At 35.3% G+C, this 18,077-nt stretch overlaps 1 protein-coding gene across 5 annotated transcripts in view; it reads right to left on the reverse strand.

The window, feature by feature from the left end:
- The window catches only part of CERT1 (ceramide transporter 1), a 101,383-nt gene that overhangs the window by 16,014 nt on the left and 67,292 nt on the right, over positions 1–18,077 (reverse strand). For 3 of the 5 annotated variants that reach the window (XM_054578504.1, XM_054578500.1, XM_054578503.1), the window contains 5 exons: positions 17,248–17,405; positions 12,355–12,447; positions 6,517–6,603; positions 4,508–4,600; positions 3,913–3,990 (listed from right to left, as the gene is read on the reverse strand). In XM_054578504.1, the coding sequence (XP_054434479.1) occupies positions 3,913–3,990; positions 4,508–4,600; positions 6,517–6,603; positions 12,355–12,447; positions 17,248–17,405 (509 nt within the window). The remainder of the gene's footprint in view (positions 1–3,912; positions 3,991–4,507; positions 4,601–6,516; positions 6,604–12,354; positions 12,448–17,247; positions 17,406–18,077) is intronic. The other 2 variants (XM_054578501.1, XM_054578502.1) reach the window with 2 other exon arrangements.

Below are 18,077 nucleotides of genomic sequence, written 5' to 3' on the forward strand. Positions count from 1 at the left end.
AGGCTTGAAAAAGTCCAATAAAGAAACAAACAAGATGTATTCAATGCTCTACTCCTAGGAAATTAAAGAAACTAAAGAAATACTCGGTTATTGTAGAAATAGTTATTATAGTAACCATTTCCGCAAAGCCTTCATCATGAAATCTTTATCCAAGCATCTTCCTCTAGATAATAACATTAAGAGGAAAGATATAATACCATTTTAAAGAATTTTGTGTTCACTGAAATACAATATGAAGTAGTAAATCTTATGACTGGGGGCAGTGACTATGGAATGTGTGACCAGTTACTTTCAGTTATAACTGTATATCAAAATAAGTGGGAAACAAGGGACTGTTAAGTTGGACAAGAATAAACACAAGCTAAATTTACCATTTTCTTAGGCTCAAAATTTGATATAGTAAACCCTGCTGTTACTTAAAAAAAAAAAAAGAAAAAAAAAAAAAGACTAGACCAAAATTACTGAGGCAGGTTTTCCCTGCTTTAATAGTATTTGCAAGTTTTAATTAGACTAAGCATAATTTCGGGAATCATGACCTTGATTTTTTTTGGGCCCAGAGTTGAAAATGCTGAGCTAACACACACAGCATCTTCATACCAAACGAACTATTAAAAAAAAAAAAAAAAATGGAGATGAAACATATTTGAAATAAGAAGTGATGGCACTCCAATTATAACCCTTTCTTTCACCTTACATTTGAGTCAGTCAGTATGCCATTTTAGGAGGCTAACTGAATTTTCCTAACATTATTAATATAGTAATTTTAATAGAAAATTGTCCTTTGATAACACAACAGAACTGTAATGAACAAAATTCTATTGAACAAAAATAAACTCTTCTAAGAGGGCTCAAATGTAGCTCAGATCTCTATCTCTTATCCATTTAAAAGGAATACAACTATGCTTATTATTACAGTTACAGAGTCAAAAAGAGGTGTATTGGGTAGAATAGTTTATTAGTAAAAAGTTAACAGTGTACTGTTAACCTAAGAGAAAGTAGCCAGGGATATAAAGCGTCCAAACATCCAAGAAGCAAAAATACCACTTTTAGTATATCAGAATGACAAAAATTAACAGAATTATAATATTCTGTATCAGTATAGTAAAAGAAAACTGACCTGGGAATATAGCTGATTCAGCTTTTTTAATGAACATTCTGGTAATCTAATGTAAAAACTCATAAATGTGCATGGGCTTTGTCCTAACAATTCTACTTCTATAAATACAGTATAAGGAAATAATCAAGTAAGTTTACAGATATGTTATATATACAAGGATGCCCATGTAGCACTACTTATAATAGAGACAAACTGAAAATAAACTAAATGTTCAATATTAGGTAAGAAGGTAAACCCAGTTTACATATCCATAAATAGGTAAGACCTTTACTTACTGATGCAAGATGGGCCTAACTATATGTTTTTTAAAAAGCTTATTACAAAATAATATATATAGAATTAACAACTGTGATAGAAAAAGCCAATTAAGTTGTGTGCATTTATCAATATGTGCTAGTTTTTTCATATGCATGAGAATGTGTATCAATAGTGATGTAGTATTTTACTTTTATTTACTTTCTAGTTCTGCTATAATTAGCATGTATTACTGTACAATAAAAACAGGAGTAAAATAAATAATTACTGCAATAATAATACGTTACTATCGACATAAAGTAGAACTTTACACAATTGTTTTTGCAGTGATGCTCACCCCAGATTAACCTGCAGCTGTACCACACAACTTTTAATTTTATTTTTACAACAGATGGGCTTTTTCTTCTTTGATTTTTGAGGTGACATTTTTAGATGGAAACTGTGTTATACAAATAAATGTGACCAAAAGATCCATTTATAAATCCAAGCCCTTTCTACTTTCTACAGATTCTGATTTGGAGCTACTTCATTACCAATTTCTGTCCAGCAGACAGATTCATGATTTGCTATTAATTTCCTAGTTGAATCACTTATTTTATTTGAAGTACTTTTCAGGGCATCTCGTGATTCTATGCTTAATTATCCTATCCCATCAGGATTATGAACCTAAGTTCAACAAGAACAAAGCAGTCAGGAGCCGAGACTTGTACACAGATGCCAAAACCCAATTAATCAACAGCTAAATGCCAGAGCCCAAGTCTGCTAGTGACAACACATACTTTAGCAAGAACAATAAATACTCGAAGACCTCAAAATTATTTCTCTTCATTTTTGCCTGTTTTGGCATACAACATAGTACAATAATCAAAAGCTAAAACAGAATCTGACCAATCATTTGCATCACATATTAGAAAGAAAACACCAAAGACTTCTCAATTTACATACCTGAGTTACACAAAAAAATCTGATGGAGTAAGCTACAATTCAGGAGAAGTCTTGTAAAAATCTGGGCACCTACTTCTCAGTGATATATTCATAAGTCCTTGAAGGTTTTCAGCTGTTCTACAGCTCTCTATAGGCAGGGTCCTAGTCTGGATTCTGCAGCCCTAATTCTTAGGCACCATCAGTGGCTTCTTTTGCTCTCATTACCTTTCTTTCATTTATAGCCTGTATAGTCTTCTGTTTTGAAGGGAAAATGGTGACCAGTACTGATGAGTTTTAGTCTGTTATTTGACTATTTTAATGGAAGGTGGAACTTAGCAGAATAAACCAGTCTCCCAGGATCATCTAGTTTTGTCCGTGATTTATTGTGAGTATGAATCACTTTTTATGCATGCCTTTTAGCACGCATAAATAGATGGATAAGCAAAAGGTAAGAAATACTGGAATAATTTTGACTATGGGTGATTTCTGATAAATTAATACATCTCCTTCTCAAAAATGTTTAAAGAGAAAAAAGGTGCAAACGTCAGAAAAACACAATCTGATTCTTAGATTTATTTTCTTTACTGCATATTAAAACTAATGTAAATTTTATTCATATGTGTAAACTAATTGGACAATTTTAAATTATGACTTTTAAAAACTTTTATTGGAATACTGATAGAGAAAAAATAATGTAAGTAATTTTCATTATCTCAAAGAAATTGTGTTATTATATTGTTATTAAAAACTTACTTGCTGAGCACTTATTACATGCCAGGCCCTAGGCAGATCTGAACCCTAACTAGATCACAGAGTGGAGCACAGAAGCGTGAGGACAGCTGTCCAACATTATGCAGCTAACCAAAATTTAAACTTGGTCACTTTGGGAATTTTGGTTCTTAAAATAACATAATGCAATGCAGTCACCATAAAAATACAAAGTTAAATTGCAAAGATGGTAAGATGATAAAAATTTTTTCCCTCAACTAATGATGATGTTAAAATCTATTGTTCCAGTGATTTTATGATACTATTTTGCAGAGACTGCAAGCATCCAGCTTCCTGCCTTAAATCCTTACTGATGATATCAAATAACCAATTAAAACCAATTTCCATAAACTTAGCATATGAACAGGAATATTAATTTACGATATCCAACAGTAATGTGCATAAGGAAAGTACAACCTGTTCAATGATGATTAGTATTATCATGGTTATAAGACAATAAATTAGATCAGAAATGAGACTGTTGAATCCTGCTTTTATGCTATAACATATCCTGTAAACCATATCCATCAAAGTTATTGAATCCTGCCTGAAGAAATCATATTCATGATATTTAAAACCAGGTATGTTTAATTATTTCAATTCAATTTGAAATCTTTCAGGAGTGCTTCCTATATGGCAAAATTTCACAGTAAGGATACAAAGGGCACATACAAGCCTGACAGAAGAACTGTTTAGTAGACAAGGAAGGCCTTTTTAATGCTTATTGTCACTACTTAAAATTCAAGATGAAAACAAGTGGTCTAACCAAAAGATTTCTTGGAACTGGGAAAGCAGGCTGAAATATAGTACAGAAAGACTCAAGTCCACTCTATACATTCATACAGTACCTGGGAGCTGAATCTGTGAACATCGTCAGAGGCACTGACTAGATCAATGGAAGACATGGAGGAAGAGCGACTATAGGGCTACCAGAGACAGACAAAGAAAAAACCAAGTAATCAGAACAAAGGCACAACAGAGCATTCAGTACCAACTTCCAAACACAAGATAAAGAAAGAAAGAACAAAGCACTATATGAAACAAACTCAGCAGCAAGTGCTGACTCCATGCACCTATTATGTTATGCTCCAAAATCTTTCTAAAAAGAATGCAGTGTTTTCAATAATATAATACCACTTATCCCCAAAGAAAAAAGAATTTAATATAACTGGCTATGCTTCTGGTTAACTATTTTGGACTAGTCATTCCCTATCAACCACCTCCAGCCCCCCTTTCCCCTTAAATAAAAGAGAAAGAACATTGTGTTCATAAGAAGATTTCTAACTGTTTTGGAAATGTATATGGAAGAAAACATATGATACCAAAAAAATCTCATTAATGAAATTCAAGAAAAGGAAGAAAAACTTATACAACAAGATAGTTCCATCAACAGTGAAGAACAATACAACATGTAATTTCAATAAACTCTGACATTAGGCTTACCTTTTGGACAAATCTATGAGTCCCCACAGAAGAAAAGGCATCTCCAGATGGCATGGATGTAGGCCAATGTAACCTGACCTTTTCGCTCTGTGACTAAGAAAACATAATGTTAAGGTGCAAAGGTTTTAAAGTGTATTTTGCAGCTAAAGAATGGTTAGTATAAACTATAACCTGGAACTATGAACATTTGATTATTGAACACTTCAGTGCTACTTATGTGGTAGGCAGTTAGACAATACAAGCAGAACAAGGACCATGGGCCAGGTACAGGTCACCAGGGCTGAAAGCCCCAGGGGCCTAGCAATGGACAGAACTGGAAAAACAAGGGCCTTGCCCCCAGAGTAACCTTTCCTCCCCTAGCATATGTTAGTCATGCAGTTCAGACCCCCTTAGAGGGGGGGGATGAACAAGGGGGCAGAAGAATAGCCTCATACACCTCCCCTATGAGCCCTTGCATGACCACTCCCTTTAGCATTAAGCCTCTAGGACAATGAGGTTCTGACCTGCATCAAATAATCTGAGGAACAAAGCCTCAGGTCTGTTGACTACAGAGACAAAAAGTTTTGGTCAAAGTAGGGATAACAGCTAGGTTTAGTTGTGTTTTAGGTTCAGGCCCAGAAAAGCAGCAAAACAAGACAAGTGATGCATGACTGACTGACATCAGGACCAGCTGCACTGACTAATGATGACCCCCTGTCCTCGCACTGACCAATCACTGGAGTCCATGACCCAGAAAAGACACATCTGGAAAGTGGATGAATATTCATTCATTCCATTTGGATCCTCCCCAGAGCCTCCAGATGGAGGACCCAGTACGGCTCTCTGTATGGATTATGGATCACACCTTTCCCCAGGTGCACCTTTCCCCAAGTACAATTTCCTTGCCTCTCTCTTTCCTAAGCTCCAAGAGTCCTTCTTTTGCCTCTGTGACTTGTTTCCTGAGCCTATTTCCTCAACAACTCACCTCCACCACCTCTGTGACTTTCTAAATAAACTTTTGCTTGTGTCTGAGTCTTGACTCTAAATTTTCTCTTAGTCAGAACTCAAGTACCAAGATGGCTGAACAGGGTTCAAGTCTGACTCCACCAGTTCCCACTCTTACTGAGTGTTCTATAGCATCTTCTAGGTATAAAAAATGAGCAATAAGCTTTATAAATTAATGTGGCATGAGTTTTTATCACTGATTTGTAAAACATATAATGAAAAATGAACATGAAAAGCAATCACTGTTGCAGGTGATTTACCACCGAATGGGCATAATGGCCATGGCTGCCTTTGCAAGGGCAGGGAAGGAACGTGCCAGCTCTTTTTATGAAAGCAAATCTAGTGTACAAAACCAATATATGTATCATTTATTTGCAAGATGCTTCAAGTCCCGGGAAAAATAACTAAAATTCACCCTTAGGTACCATCTAGTGGCAATACATGGTAACTACACTGTTGCAGAACTGCAGGAAAGCATCAAAATCATCTCATTAAAGGATTTAAGAAATGTCTCCCACAGAACAAGCTGCGTATAACTGCCGTGAATTTAATGATGATAAATCACTGAGAAAAGTTAAAAGTGAGCAAGCAATTGAAGTTGAAGGTAGTGAAAGCAATAAAGGAGGTAATAACTGAATGACACTAACATAAAAGGGAAATAAATTCTTGATAATCTTCCTTTTCAATTTATATGGTACTTGATGGTAAAGAGAAATTCAAAGAAGCTGTTTTACTCAGAGTAAATATGTACCTGATATTAATAGGATGATGATAAAATTGGAACTTTAAAAGGCAAAATATTTTCATTTAATTTTGAATTAATTATGCATGCTTTCTTTAAATTATCATTGGTCTTTTTTCTATTGTTTGGAAATTAATCAATGAAGGAAATGACATAAGGATTCTTCTATATTTGAGACTCAATGCAGACACTTCATTTTCTAGGTTATGACAGTTTCATGGTTTTTAAATTCTATTTATATAAAATAATATTCTAGTGCTAGAATTTTTAATAACAGATGTACCTGTTCTTCTATTTTATCTTGTCTGTCAAGAGCAGCTTCAACCGCATCAAAGAATTCTTCTTCATTAATCAGACTGTTTGGACCTTCCTATGTGAAGACATAGAAAAAAAAAGTTGATTTAAGAAAAATGGAAAACACTGATAACCCTGGTGTTATCTCTATGGGAAAGCTGAAAAGTGACTCAACAAACATTTAAGAACCAGTTAGTATACTAGGTAATATTATATAACAGATGAGTAACATATGCTCTGTAGAGAATTCTGTGAGTAACAATTCAGCACTCAGTACTCATACACTTACTGCATGTTGACCAATATTGTGTTAGGGCAATAATCTAGAGGGCAGGAGGTTGGTGAACTATGGCCCATGGGCCAAATGCCGTCCATTTCCTACTTTTGCATGGCCGATAAGCTCAGAATTTCATTTTTTAAATGGTTGGAAAAAAGAAAAGAATAACATTTTATGACATAGGAATTACATAAAATAAAAATAAAGTTTTACTGGACTACAATCATGCTCATTCATATTATTGTCTATGCCTGCTTTCATGCTACAGAGAGTTGACTACTTGTAACTTGAATACTTGGCAACAGAAACCATATAAAATTGCACAAAATTAAGTAAAAAGTTGCAGTCTACAGGCAATGAGTAGCACAGATGGGAGTTCTGAGAGGGATCTTTCTAAGCAGTGACAATTATTTTATGGAGAGAAAAGAGGTGAGCTGAAAGCGTGGTTAGATGGCAGAGCAGTGGTTCTTAATCACCTGGGAACTTGTTAAAATGAAAATTCCCAGGGCCCCATACACAGAAATTACTTCTCAGAAAGTCTTGGGTGGGCCAGGAATATGCATGTTAATAAGTCCTCAGCTGTACTGGAAAATAAAAATATAAAGAATAGCAAAATGGAAAAAAGCAAGTGTGCCCCTGCTACCATGAAACAAGTAAGTGGACTGTAAGCTGAATAATGGCTTTACATTATAGTAAATGTGGAGACTATAAAAGTAGGCTTAAGTTTAAGTTTCCCTAAATTTCTAAATATAAAAATATGACACATGAATGACTGCTGGTCTGTCTATAATCTTTCTAGTTAGACTAATAACTCCAGGTCATTACTACTCCATGAAAAAATTTAGCAACCAGATCCCATCCCTGCCACAACTTGGGGCCACAGAGGAAGGGTGGGAGGAACTATGGTTTAACACTCCTGTCGTCTGTAACAAGCATGTGAGAAATCTTGATTTAATGCAGTAGTTCTTTCAGAGGACTCTCTTACAACCCATTTCAAAAGAAAAAAAACAAAACAACAACTTTTTATACATACATATTGAAGAGTGCATATCTCATTGAATTACCATTAAATGTATATAAATGATCAGATGGATCATGAATCAAGAACAGTAACAACACTCCAGATACTACCATGTGGGATTCCCTGTATAAAGTTAAAACATTTCAAAGAGACTCAAAAGACAGCAGTATGACTTTGGTCTGTTGATAGAAGGCAAATACAAAATATCCGAAATCTCTCAACACTAATATATCTCCTAGTGACTAAAACTCTATTGATCATAACCATCTCTACACTTTAAAAATGTAATATTCATTCCATCTATGCTATCATGTCAGAGTATCAGGAGTCTAATTGGAAAATTTAGCATTAAGAAGTTCTACTTTTGGGATGAGCACACAAAGCAATATACAGATGATGTATTATATTATAGTACACTGTATACTTGAAACTTATGTTATTAATTAATGTTGCCCCAATAAATTTAATTTAAAAAAATTAAATTTCTACTCTGACAAATGAAATGGGCAATTAAGACAGGTAAATCCTTTGATGGCAAATTGGAGAACTAAAGTAACTGTATAAAATGTGCTTTATTTAAAAAAAAAAAAACCCTTTTATCTCATCATACTTACCAAGGAAAAGAGCTATTTATTGCTAAATCTATGGGACATTCTAGTCTTGATCTTACTAGCCCTATTAGCAGCATTTCCAATGACTCTCTTTGAAGAGATCTCTGCCCTTGGATTCTTAACTTCTCAGTTCCCCTGTACTAAGCATTCCTCTTTGGGCTCCTGTGCACTCTTCCTTCTCTGTGTCTCTCTTAAATGAGGGCATTCCTTAGGGTTCCACACTTCTCTTCCTACAGCATTCTTATTCATTTCTAAGACTTCAGTCATCATCTAATTATTTCCTAAATTCACAGCCTGCCCACCTCTTTCCGAAGTGTCAGATCTTCATGTTAAAGTATAGAAGACCTCCTCAGATGAATGTCTCAACTCAAAAGCAGCATGTCTAGAAACTGTTCTTCCCCTACCTGTGTACCAATATGAGAAAGGCAGAAACCTGGGCCTGTTCCTGGATTCCTCCCTTTTTCTCCATTCATCACCACATCCTTCGATTCTACTTTCCAAATATCTAATTTCTTCACGTCTATTCCTACTGTCCTACCCTATCAAACTTAGGCTATATTCAGTTCTTACCTGTAATACTGAAAAAGTCTCCAAGCCCCTGTCACATCTTTCAATTTAGATTCACTCTCCTCACTACAGAAAGCAAGAATGATTTTTCTAAACTGTAAATCTGGAAACTTGGTTTGCTTAAAACTCATTCCTGACGATCTGTACTGCTTCTTGCAGATCTCTCTAGCTAGCTTTATCACTCCCTCCCTCCTATGGGCCCCGTGCTCCATAGATAAGTTCTTTCAGTTCCCCTGGCAAAATGCTTTCTTCCATTTGCTTCTGGCCTCCAAATGTTTTCTTTGTTCTGAGCCCCCTATAAGCAACACCCTTTCTAGGCTATTCGCCTAATTAAAATCTATTCAACCTACTCTTTGTTAAGGTTTCAGCTAAGATGCTGTTTCCTTTAGAAAGCCATCTATAGCAGTGTTAAAAGTGCTTTATAACACACCTCATTCTATTTGCCTGTTACCTAGTCTTTATTCCCATTAGTATACACTCAAGTGGGGCCCTCAGGCAGGATCCCTGTCTCCCTTGTTTCTTACAACCCACCAATCCCATTCCCAGCACAGTGCCTTACCTTATAATAAATCTTAAGGAATGGATTTAAGATTATCAAGTAATTTCTGAGGCTACAGATGACAGAAATATTTAATTTTGTTCAATTAGAACATCAAGAATGTTTAATAAGAACCAAAGTAAAGTTATAGTTTAAAATAGTGTCTAAAATCTACGCAAGCATAGTACTGACACAACATAGATGGTTCAAGACTGAAAGAAAGGGGGAGGGAGCATAAAAACAGGCCCTAGGTTTGCGTAAAAGTATCCTTAACTCGATACCACAAGGAGTTGGTGAGAAAAAGGCTGAAGTACCCTTAACTATTTTCTTCAGTAAAAGAGGGCAGTGCATTTCAAATGAGTGGAAAATAATACTTTATTCTACACTATTGGAATAAAAGATTCCTATATTATATCATAATTTTTAAACATCTAGGTATATTAACAATATATTTAGAAGAGACCTTTAAAAATTAAAAAAAAAACCAAAATACAAATAATATTTGAGGTAGAGAATGCTTTTTGTGGCATGATACTAAATGTAGTGATCAGTATATCAAAAGATTGAGAGATTAATTACATGAAAGCATAAAACAAAAAAAAATTTTTTATCCTCATCTAAGGACATTTTTCCATTGCTTTTAGAGAGAGAGTAAGGGAGAGAAAAAAACATCGATGTCAGAAGAGAGGCATAGATTGTTTGCCTCTTGTGTGCTCCTTTGAATCTACAACGCCCATATGTGCCCTCACAGGGAATCGAACCTGCAACATTTTGGCTGTAAGACAACACTCCAGACAACTGAGCCAAACCAGCCAGGGAAAGAAAGTGTAAAACTTGAAATGGTAAAGCAAAGGCCATTTGCTATCGTGGCACTGTTTGCTGAGTAGGCCTGTGACCTTGTTAAACATGACTCATTTTTACTCTTCTGAGTTTGTCCCAAGGACTGGAAATTACTGGAAAGCAAGAACAGAACGAACAGCTCCTTATAGCCACACGCAGAAGATAACATTGGAACAAACTGCAGCCTTGTGTTACAACGCCCCCAGCAGCCCAGGGGCCACACAGCAGCAGCCTCCACCTTTTTTTAATCCAATTATAATCCAATAAAAGCTCAAAGCCCTCACCCTTCAATGCTGGTGTCTCTCTCCACATCATGCCCCTCTCTTTCTTGGAGACTGAATAAAAACTTTATTCTCCACACTTCTCTTTGTGAATTCTTTCACAGCTCGCATCACTGACTACCCTAACTTTTACATGGCAAAACTAACACTCAAAAGACCTTTTAAAAATTACAAAAGGAAGAAAATTACCGAAAAACGAAAAGCCAATCCTATACATCCAAATCAAAAGGGAAAAAATCCTAATTAAAAAAGATGTTGAGGGACATGGACAAGTGAGTCATTAAAGAAGGAAAATGACCAGAAAACTTTTTTTTTTTAACAAAGTCCAAATCAATCACATTAAAAAATAAAGCATTTTTAAAATTTGAATCTAGTAAACACAGGGTCTCCCCTCCCTCTACTCTTCTCTTATCCTCTGAAAGAAACCTGTGTTCTCAGAAGTGAAAAAAATATATATATAAACTATACTTACAGATTGCTAGTAAGAAGTTAATTGGTACCACATATTGTTAAATTAAAAACAGGGTCTTTTTTTTGTATTTCCTATAATAAACATCTATTTTATTTATAATATGAAAAAATAAGGTAATTTTTAAAAGCTGATAATTCTACTCAAATAAAACTAAAATGGCAAAACCATCTGCTTACTTTAAAATAAAAATTAAAATTTAATAGCTTATATTTCAGAAATCTAGTTTTTGAGAACTCTGGAACATAGCTAATTATATAATTTTTATCCATCTAGAAGGAATAAATTGACAGCTTAAGAATTTAAAAATATTACAGCTCAAGTCTCATTATTATGAATTTTTACAGCTGGAAATCAATTCCAACATAAAAAATATTCGGTCTATAGCAGTTCTTTTTTCCTTTCTAAAATAAAAATAACAAGAAGTTTTCCTTCCATTTTTCTTAAATATAATCTAACTATAACTATTTTATCATCCTACTTCTATCTCAATGGTATTTCTTGCTACTCCATTAAAAAAAATTGCTCATTTTAGGAATATCAACAATGTTAATGACAATTACCTGATATATTTCTTACATGTTTTTTCTCTAAAAAAATATGATGAAAAAACAGCTCATAAAATTATAATGTGTGTGTGCCTATGGAAAGAAAGTTTTATTAACTGCTTAACAGAAAAAAGAGAGGAAAGAAGTTGGTTTTACACACTTTCAAACATAAAAGCAAGGCAATTAGAACAAGTCATCCTCTGCTATGGTAAGACTTCACAGTATATTGCACCAACAAAAACCTTTTGCCTGTATTAAGTACTCAGTCTTTTCCTTTATAGGTTGCTTTTATTTAAAAAGTTAGAAGATAGTATTAAAGATTACTGTCCTCACAGGGGAGATAAAAACTTGTCCTATAAAGTGGAGAGGCCAAATAACAAGCCTTTTAAAGCCTATGCAAAACTTTGCAGGCAATACCAAAAAATCAATTTTAGAGTAAGCCTAGCATTTACATATTATGAAATATACAGTTAATTAAAATAAACACCAAATAATTATATATTTAGAATCTTTAAAGCTTATGAAAGTATTATTTAAAAATTAATCACTTTTGTCTACGGCCATACCACCCTGAACACACCCGATCTTGTCTGATCTCGGAAAAATTAATCACTTTTGTAATAGATATGCCTATATGTTTTTCTTTCTAAGATCAAAATATAGCTATCTTCATACCTCATAATCTGGTCCTCCAAAGTGGGATTTTTTCTTAAGTTCTGTCACGGCATTTTTGTAAGCTTCCTCTATTCGTCTTCTTTTCTCAATTTCCTATTTAAAAGAAAAAAAGGAAGTGACATTTTAATCATTTAAAGTGGGAATTTTCTTTGCATTTCACTGAAATTTTATGATTTGGCCAAAAAAATAAGTCTACTCCTATGAAAACTCAGTATTATTCTGAGCTATATATTATACAGAAGCTACCATTTAAATCACCACTTAAATCACCTAATACACAGGTTATGTATTTAAATGGGTTAAGTAACTGCCACAGTGTTTACACGTTAAAAAAGATAAATTACCACCAGAGGAATGCCTCCAATATATTCATGTCTGTTTCCCCCAAAATAAAACCACATTTACTTTGTTATAAAGAAAAAAACAAACAAGTAATGGATGCCAAGAAGAAAATAACGCAGTTATTGGGTAAGGGGAAAGCTCCTGTCCCACTCTTCTGGTACCAGATTGGGGTGGGACCTGGGAAGGCAGGCACTGGCGTCACAGAAGTCAAGATGGTAGCATTGAAAGGTGCTGGACCAAAGAGGCCTGACAGTAGCCTGGGGAAAGAAAGGATTGGTTGGGAGGTGGACCTATCCAAAGGGCACAAACGTTTGGAAATTTAATTAGTCATTCTGAGAAAGCACCTGGCCTATCCCACACCAAAAGACAAATATAGCCCCAGGGGAACAAAGAAACGCTCTTCTGCTTGTTGCTCACTGCTTGGGACCTGCACTCAGAGGGTGGCTTTGTAGCTGCATGGCCGGCCCATGGCCTCCAGGAGGGAGTCTCTCTCTCTCGCTCTGTCTCCCACCCCCACCCCCTCTCTCCCCAACCTGGTGAAGCATTTATCCATGTGCTCATGTCTTCTCCCGTCCAGGAAAACATGAACATGGCTATGCCGGTTCCACACAGAACCTCCAGGAGGGAGCCTTAAGTTGGAGAGCAGCTGAAAACAAGCTGATCTACCAGGATGACCCCTGCCTGTGGGCTCCAAAGGATGGTACTTTAAAATGGAGCAGGAACTCTGGTCACTGCCTTTTGTTTTGGTCTTGTTGAGGATGGCCGGGCTTTATCCAGGTTTTGCAGAGGAGATGAGCTATGAGATGGGGTCTCCCGCATTCTCCAAGATTGTGCTGCATACGAATAAAACCCCTTTTCTTTTGTATCAGCATCTACTTTGATTTTGGCTTTTGTGGCACCAGGCAAACAAACTCCCCATTTTGTGGTTGGTAACAAAATTTCTTTTACTTTCCCACTGCTGGTTAAAACTATTTTAGAGCTGAAAAAAAGCTTACATTTTTACCTAAACACTCTCCTCTTATAGATATTGTCTAAAACTCTAAGGTTAAAAGACCCAACGTCAGCACTTAAAAGAAAAAAGATGGCCCTGGCACCAATCTCACACTTATTTCTACAACAATGGGCTGCATTGTGTTAAATCTGATACTAAAGTCCAAAAAGCTTGTAAAGAACCTAATGCCTTAGTTAAATGCTTTCCCTCAAATATGTAAGGGCTAAAAAGTCCATACTAAACTCACACAAGCTAACTACTTCCAAATACCCTCTTTGAAATAAAGCTATTAGTTCATTAATCCAACGACTAAATGCTTATTGCATACTCAAGAGAAAATGGGACTAAAACTCCAACAGAATGGCTAAAAATTAAAATAACAAAAACAAAACTGACAGTATTAAGTGTTGACAAGGGGGAAGAGCAACTGGAATTCTCAACTATTGCTGGTGGGAGTTTAAACTAATATAACTCACTTCATTCATTCATTCATTTTTAACCTCACCCAAGGATATGTTTTTTATTGATTTTAGACAGAAAGGTGAGAGAAACATCGATGTGAGAAACATCAACGGGATGCCTCATGCACATGCACCAGTCAGGGATCAAACCCACAACCCAGGCATGTGTCCTGACCAGGAATTGTACCAGCAACTTTTTCGGTACACCAGATGACGCTCCAACCGATGAGCAACCCAGCCAAGGTGAAATTGATATAATCACTTTGGAAAATTATTTGTCAATATCCACTAAAGCTAAGCACATACCCCATGAATCAACAATTGTACTCCTAGGTATGAAATCTGTCCAGAAAATGTCCAGCCATTATTAATATAATGAGAACAATTTGTACAATATCGATGTAACCCGGCAGCCAAGGAGAGTGGACTGGAATGCATATGTGTGAACAGTGATGACTTCACTGAGTTACTAGTCAGTGGGGGCTGCAGACACTGTTCAGTGAGCATGTATACTGTGGGGTTCTCTCACTCAGAATGACTGAGTGAGTAGAGCGATGACTCTGCATCAAATTTTGTATTAAGCTTGTACATTCCTCCATGGAAACTATTGGGATGATTCAGAAGGCTTTCAAGGATGATCCAATGAGTACAGCACAAACAGAAGTGTGGCACAAATGCTTCCAAGATGGTTGTGAGTCTGTTGAAAGTGATCCATGTTCTGCAAGGCCTGCAACAAGCAGAACACCTAAGAATGCTGAATGCGTATGGGCTGCAATCAATAGAGTGGTGACTGACAGTGTGAGAACTAGAAGCTGATCTGGGGATTCCAAAAACTACTGTGTCCGAGATTTTGATGCAGGATCGTGGCATGAAACATGTGGTAAAATTCATTTCATGGTTTCTGCTACCAGAGCAGGAGGAACATCATGCTGCAGTTGCTAATGACTTGATTCTAAGCTCTGCCAATCAACCAAGAAGGTCATAACTTTGAAGGAAACTAAAGTGTCACTGTCTCATGTACAACATTTCTTGTATCTTCTTCAATAAACGTCTCTAGTTTTCATACTACATGGCTGGATACTCTCTGGACAGACCTCATACCCAAGAGAAATGAGGGCATATGTCCACCATATGTACAAGAATGTTCATAGCAGCTTTATCTACAATAGCCAAACTATAAAAAACCAAAATGTCCCGCAACAGGAAAAACAAATAATCAAACTGAAGCCACACAATGAAAATGTATCATACAATGAAATACTACAGAACACTGAAAAAGAAAAAATTAACACTAAATCTAACAAGATGAATAAACCTCACAGTCAATACTGAGGGGGGCGGGAATAGACACAGAGTGTATATTGTATTGATTCCATTTATATGATGTCCAAGATCAAACAACAACTAATCTATGATTATGTTAAGTTGGATCTATGGTCACCTCTTGAGGTGGTGATATGAATAGGTAGGGGAATGAAAGAACCTTTTGTGGTGCTATAAAAGTTCTATATGTTGATCTGAGTGGTGGGTACAGGGGTACATACAAATGTACAAAAATCATCAAGCAATACACTTAAGACTGGTTTACTTCACTATGTGTATTAATATATAATTAAAAAATAAATAAAACAAAAACACAGAGCACAGCAGTAATATTTAAAACACTTCTGGAAAGCGAAAAAGCATGTGAAATTACACACTTTTGAGTCTATTATGGTAAGAAAACATCTGAAATAAATAGAATTTTTTTTAGGCAGTGTGATTAGATATGACTGAAGATCATGATCCCTTAGTGAAGGGTAAAGAGACTAAAGACACAAAGTTTTAAATAAACTAGTCTAAATAAGTTAAATGATTCTCTTGGGCCATGAGTCTAATAGATTTAAGGGGTTGCCTTGTTTTCTCAATATATTATTTTTTTGGTACACAGGCAATCTTCTAAAATTTCAATTTGATCCACAATGGTATAGAATATAGAATATTCTATGGGCCATCATAGGGCCAAGCAGGGTGATGCGAGGGGGACAGGTTTCATCTCCTCTGTGGCCTGTTTTCCCAAGGCCTCCTTGATTATTTCCAGCCTTGGGACCCTCTGGCCTGTTGGCAGGGCTACAGTTCCTGAAACAAGACAGAGCATTTCCCAACACATCAGTGATGACACTGTTTTCTTTCTTTAGTGTCCTGCTCAAACTGATAGGACCTTCAAACACTGCAAGCAATATGACTTGATTCTGACTGAGGTCTGGCCTAGCATCTAGAACTGAAATACAGGAGACAGTAAAATTTTTCTAATTCTGCTACTTAACACTCCTGGATAAGTCTCTGTGCCCCAGTTCCTCTTCTATAAAATGGTAGCACTGGACTAGAGCTAAATAAATTCTCTACGGTATGTTTTGGTTCTAATATTTACTGATGTTGAATCATGAACAGAACTATTTCTACTGAACAAGTTCAATTCACTAAGCCATACTTTACACTAGAAACTAAATATTCATATTGTAATATTATCAGTGCTACAGTTAAACAAAGGTCAGAAAAGATAGGCAAAAAGCAAATGTTTACTGAACAATATAATGTATGATGAATATCACAATGACCTTGAAAAATATACATGGCTATGAAGCAATAAGTTAATATTGAACTATATAAATTGGTGCTTACGTTAGTCCATATATCTTAAATGCAGTTTTATATATCACACAATAAAGCTGGATAATGTTAAATGGCTCATCACTTCTATTCCAAAGTATTACTATTAGCCTTACAAAAATGGTAATATTAAAATCCTATCAAGAATGCATATTGTACAGTAAGTAAATACTTAACTGGTAAATCTCATTAGCAAAACTGGGTTAAGATGCCCACAAAGTTTCAGAGCAGTATTATCACCAGCTACTTCTATCAATCCCAATGGATTTTTCCCTGAGAAGTATGTTTGGCTTAAATGTTCAATCCAGTGGGGGGTAGGCAGAGACAAGTGTATTTGGAAAAATAAATTAAAATAAAATTAAAAAAATAAAATAAAATAAATGTTCAATCCAGATATAAAACTTCAATAAAATCTGATTATTTTTTAAGAGAAAGAAAAACTAGGTTTACCTTATCTAGTCTTTTTTGCCAGCTGTCCTCACGTTTTACCATTAGTTCAATACAATGAGAAAGTGTAGCAAGGATTCCAGCAGTAGTTGCTTTAAAAGTTATTGCTTCCCCTTTAAAGTCTATGCCATTAATTCCTTTCGGTGTTACCTGTGGAAACACTGAAAAAGAAAGTTATTCACTGAAAATCTTTGTAATGAAAAAATAATTCTTCACTTACACTTAAAATTAAAAACTGTTGAGAAAACTAGCAAATCAGAACAGGCTTTCAGAATATATTTTCCCTCCTGTTGGCCAACATTTAAAAATTTCCACACATATTCTAGCAACAAAGAAGTTTGTAGCAGCAAATATACTTTCAAGTCCTTTTTTCTAGATTCTTCTCTCTGAAATCTATTTGCTGTGCTGCACTCAGTGAATAAAGTGGTAGGAATAATACTTTAATAATAATACTCTGACAGCTTAGAGTAGGACCCAATTATGGCAAGAACTATGTTACATTTTGAGAAACCTAGAATGTAAAAAATATCTGGATGTAAACTGCAGAGCTGAATAAGACAGTATAAGAATTTTAAATAAATGTCCAAATTTAAGTCCAGGACCAGTGCACACATTAAATCATTTTTTATGTTCATATTTTATAATATTAATTTGGAGTTAGCCTCTGAATGAAATAAAAAAAATCTTAAAACTCATAGGATGCAAACAAGAGAACATAGTATCTTCTCCTATTAGCTACTAAGAAAGCATTGCAATAGAACTCTTATAAATGAAATAAGGATACTTATACCTTTAAAAACTCATGCAGACATGACAGCAAAGTTCAATTCATA

The sequence above is a fragment of the Pteronotus mesoamericanus genome, unplaced genomic scaffold (assembly GCF_021234165.1).
Source record: "Pteronotus mesoamericanus isolate MK-2021 breed Mesoamerican mustached bat unplaced genomic scaffold, CSHL_Meso_final contig_50, whole genome shotgun sequence".
Classification (NCBI taxonomy): Eukaryota; Metazoa; Chordata; class Mammalia; order Chiroptera; family Mormoopidae; genus Pteronotus; species Pteronotus mesoamericanus.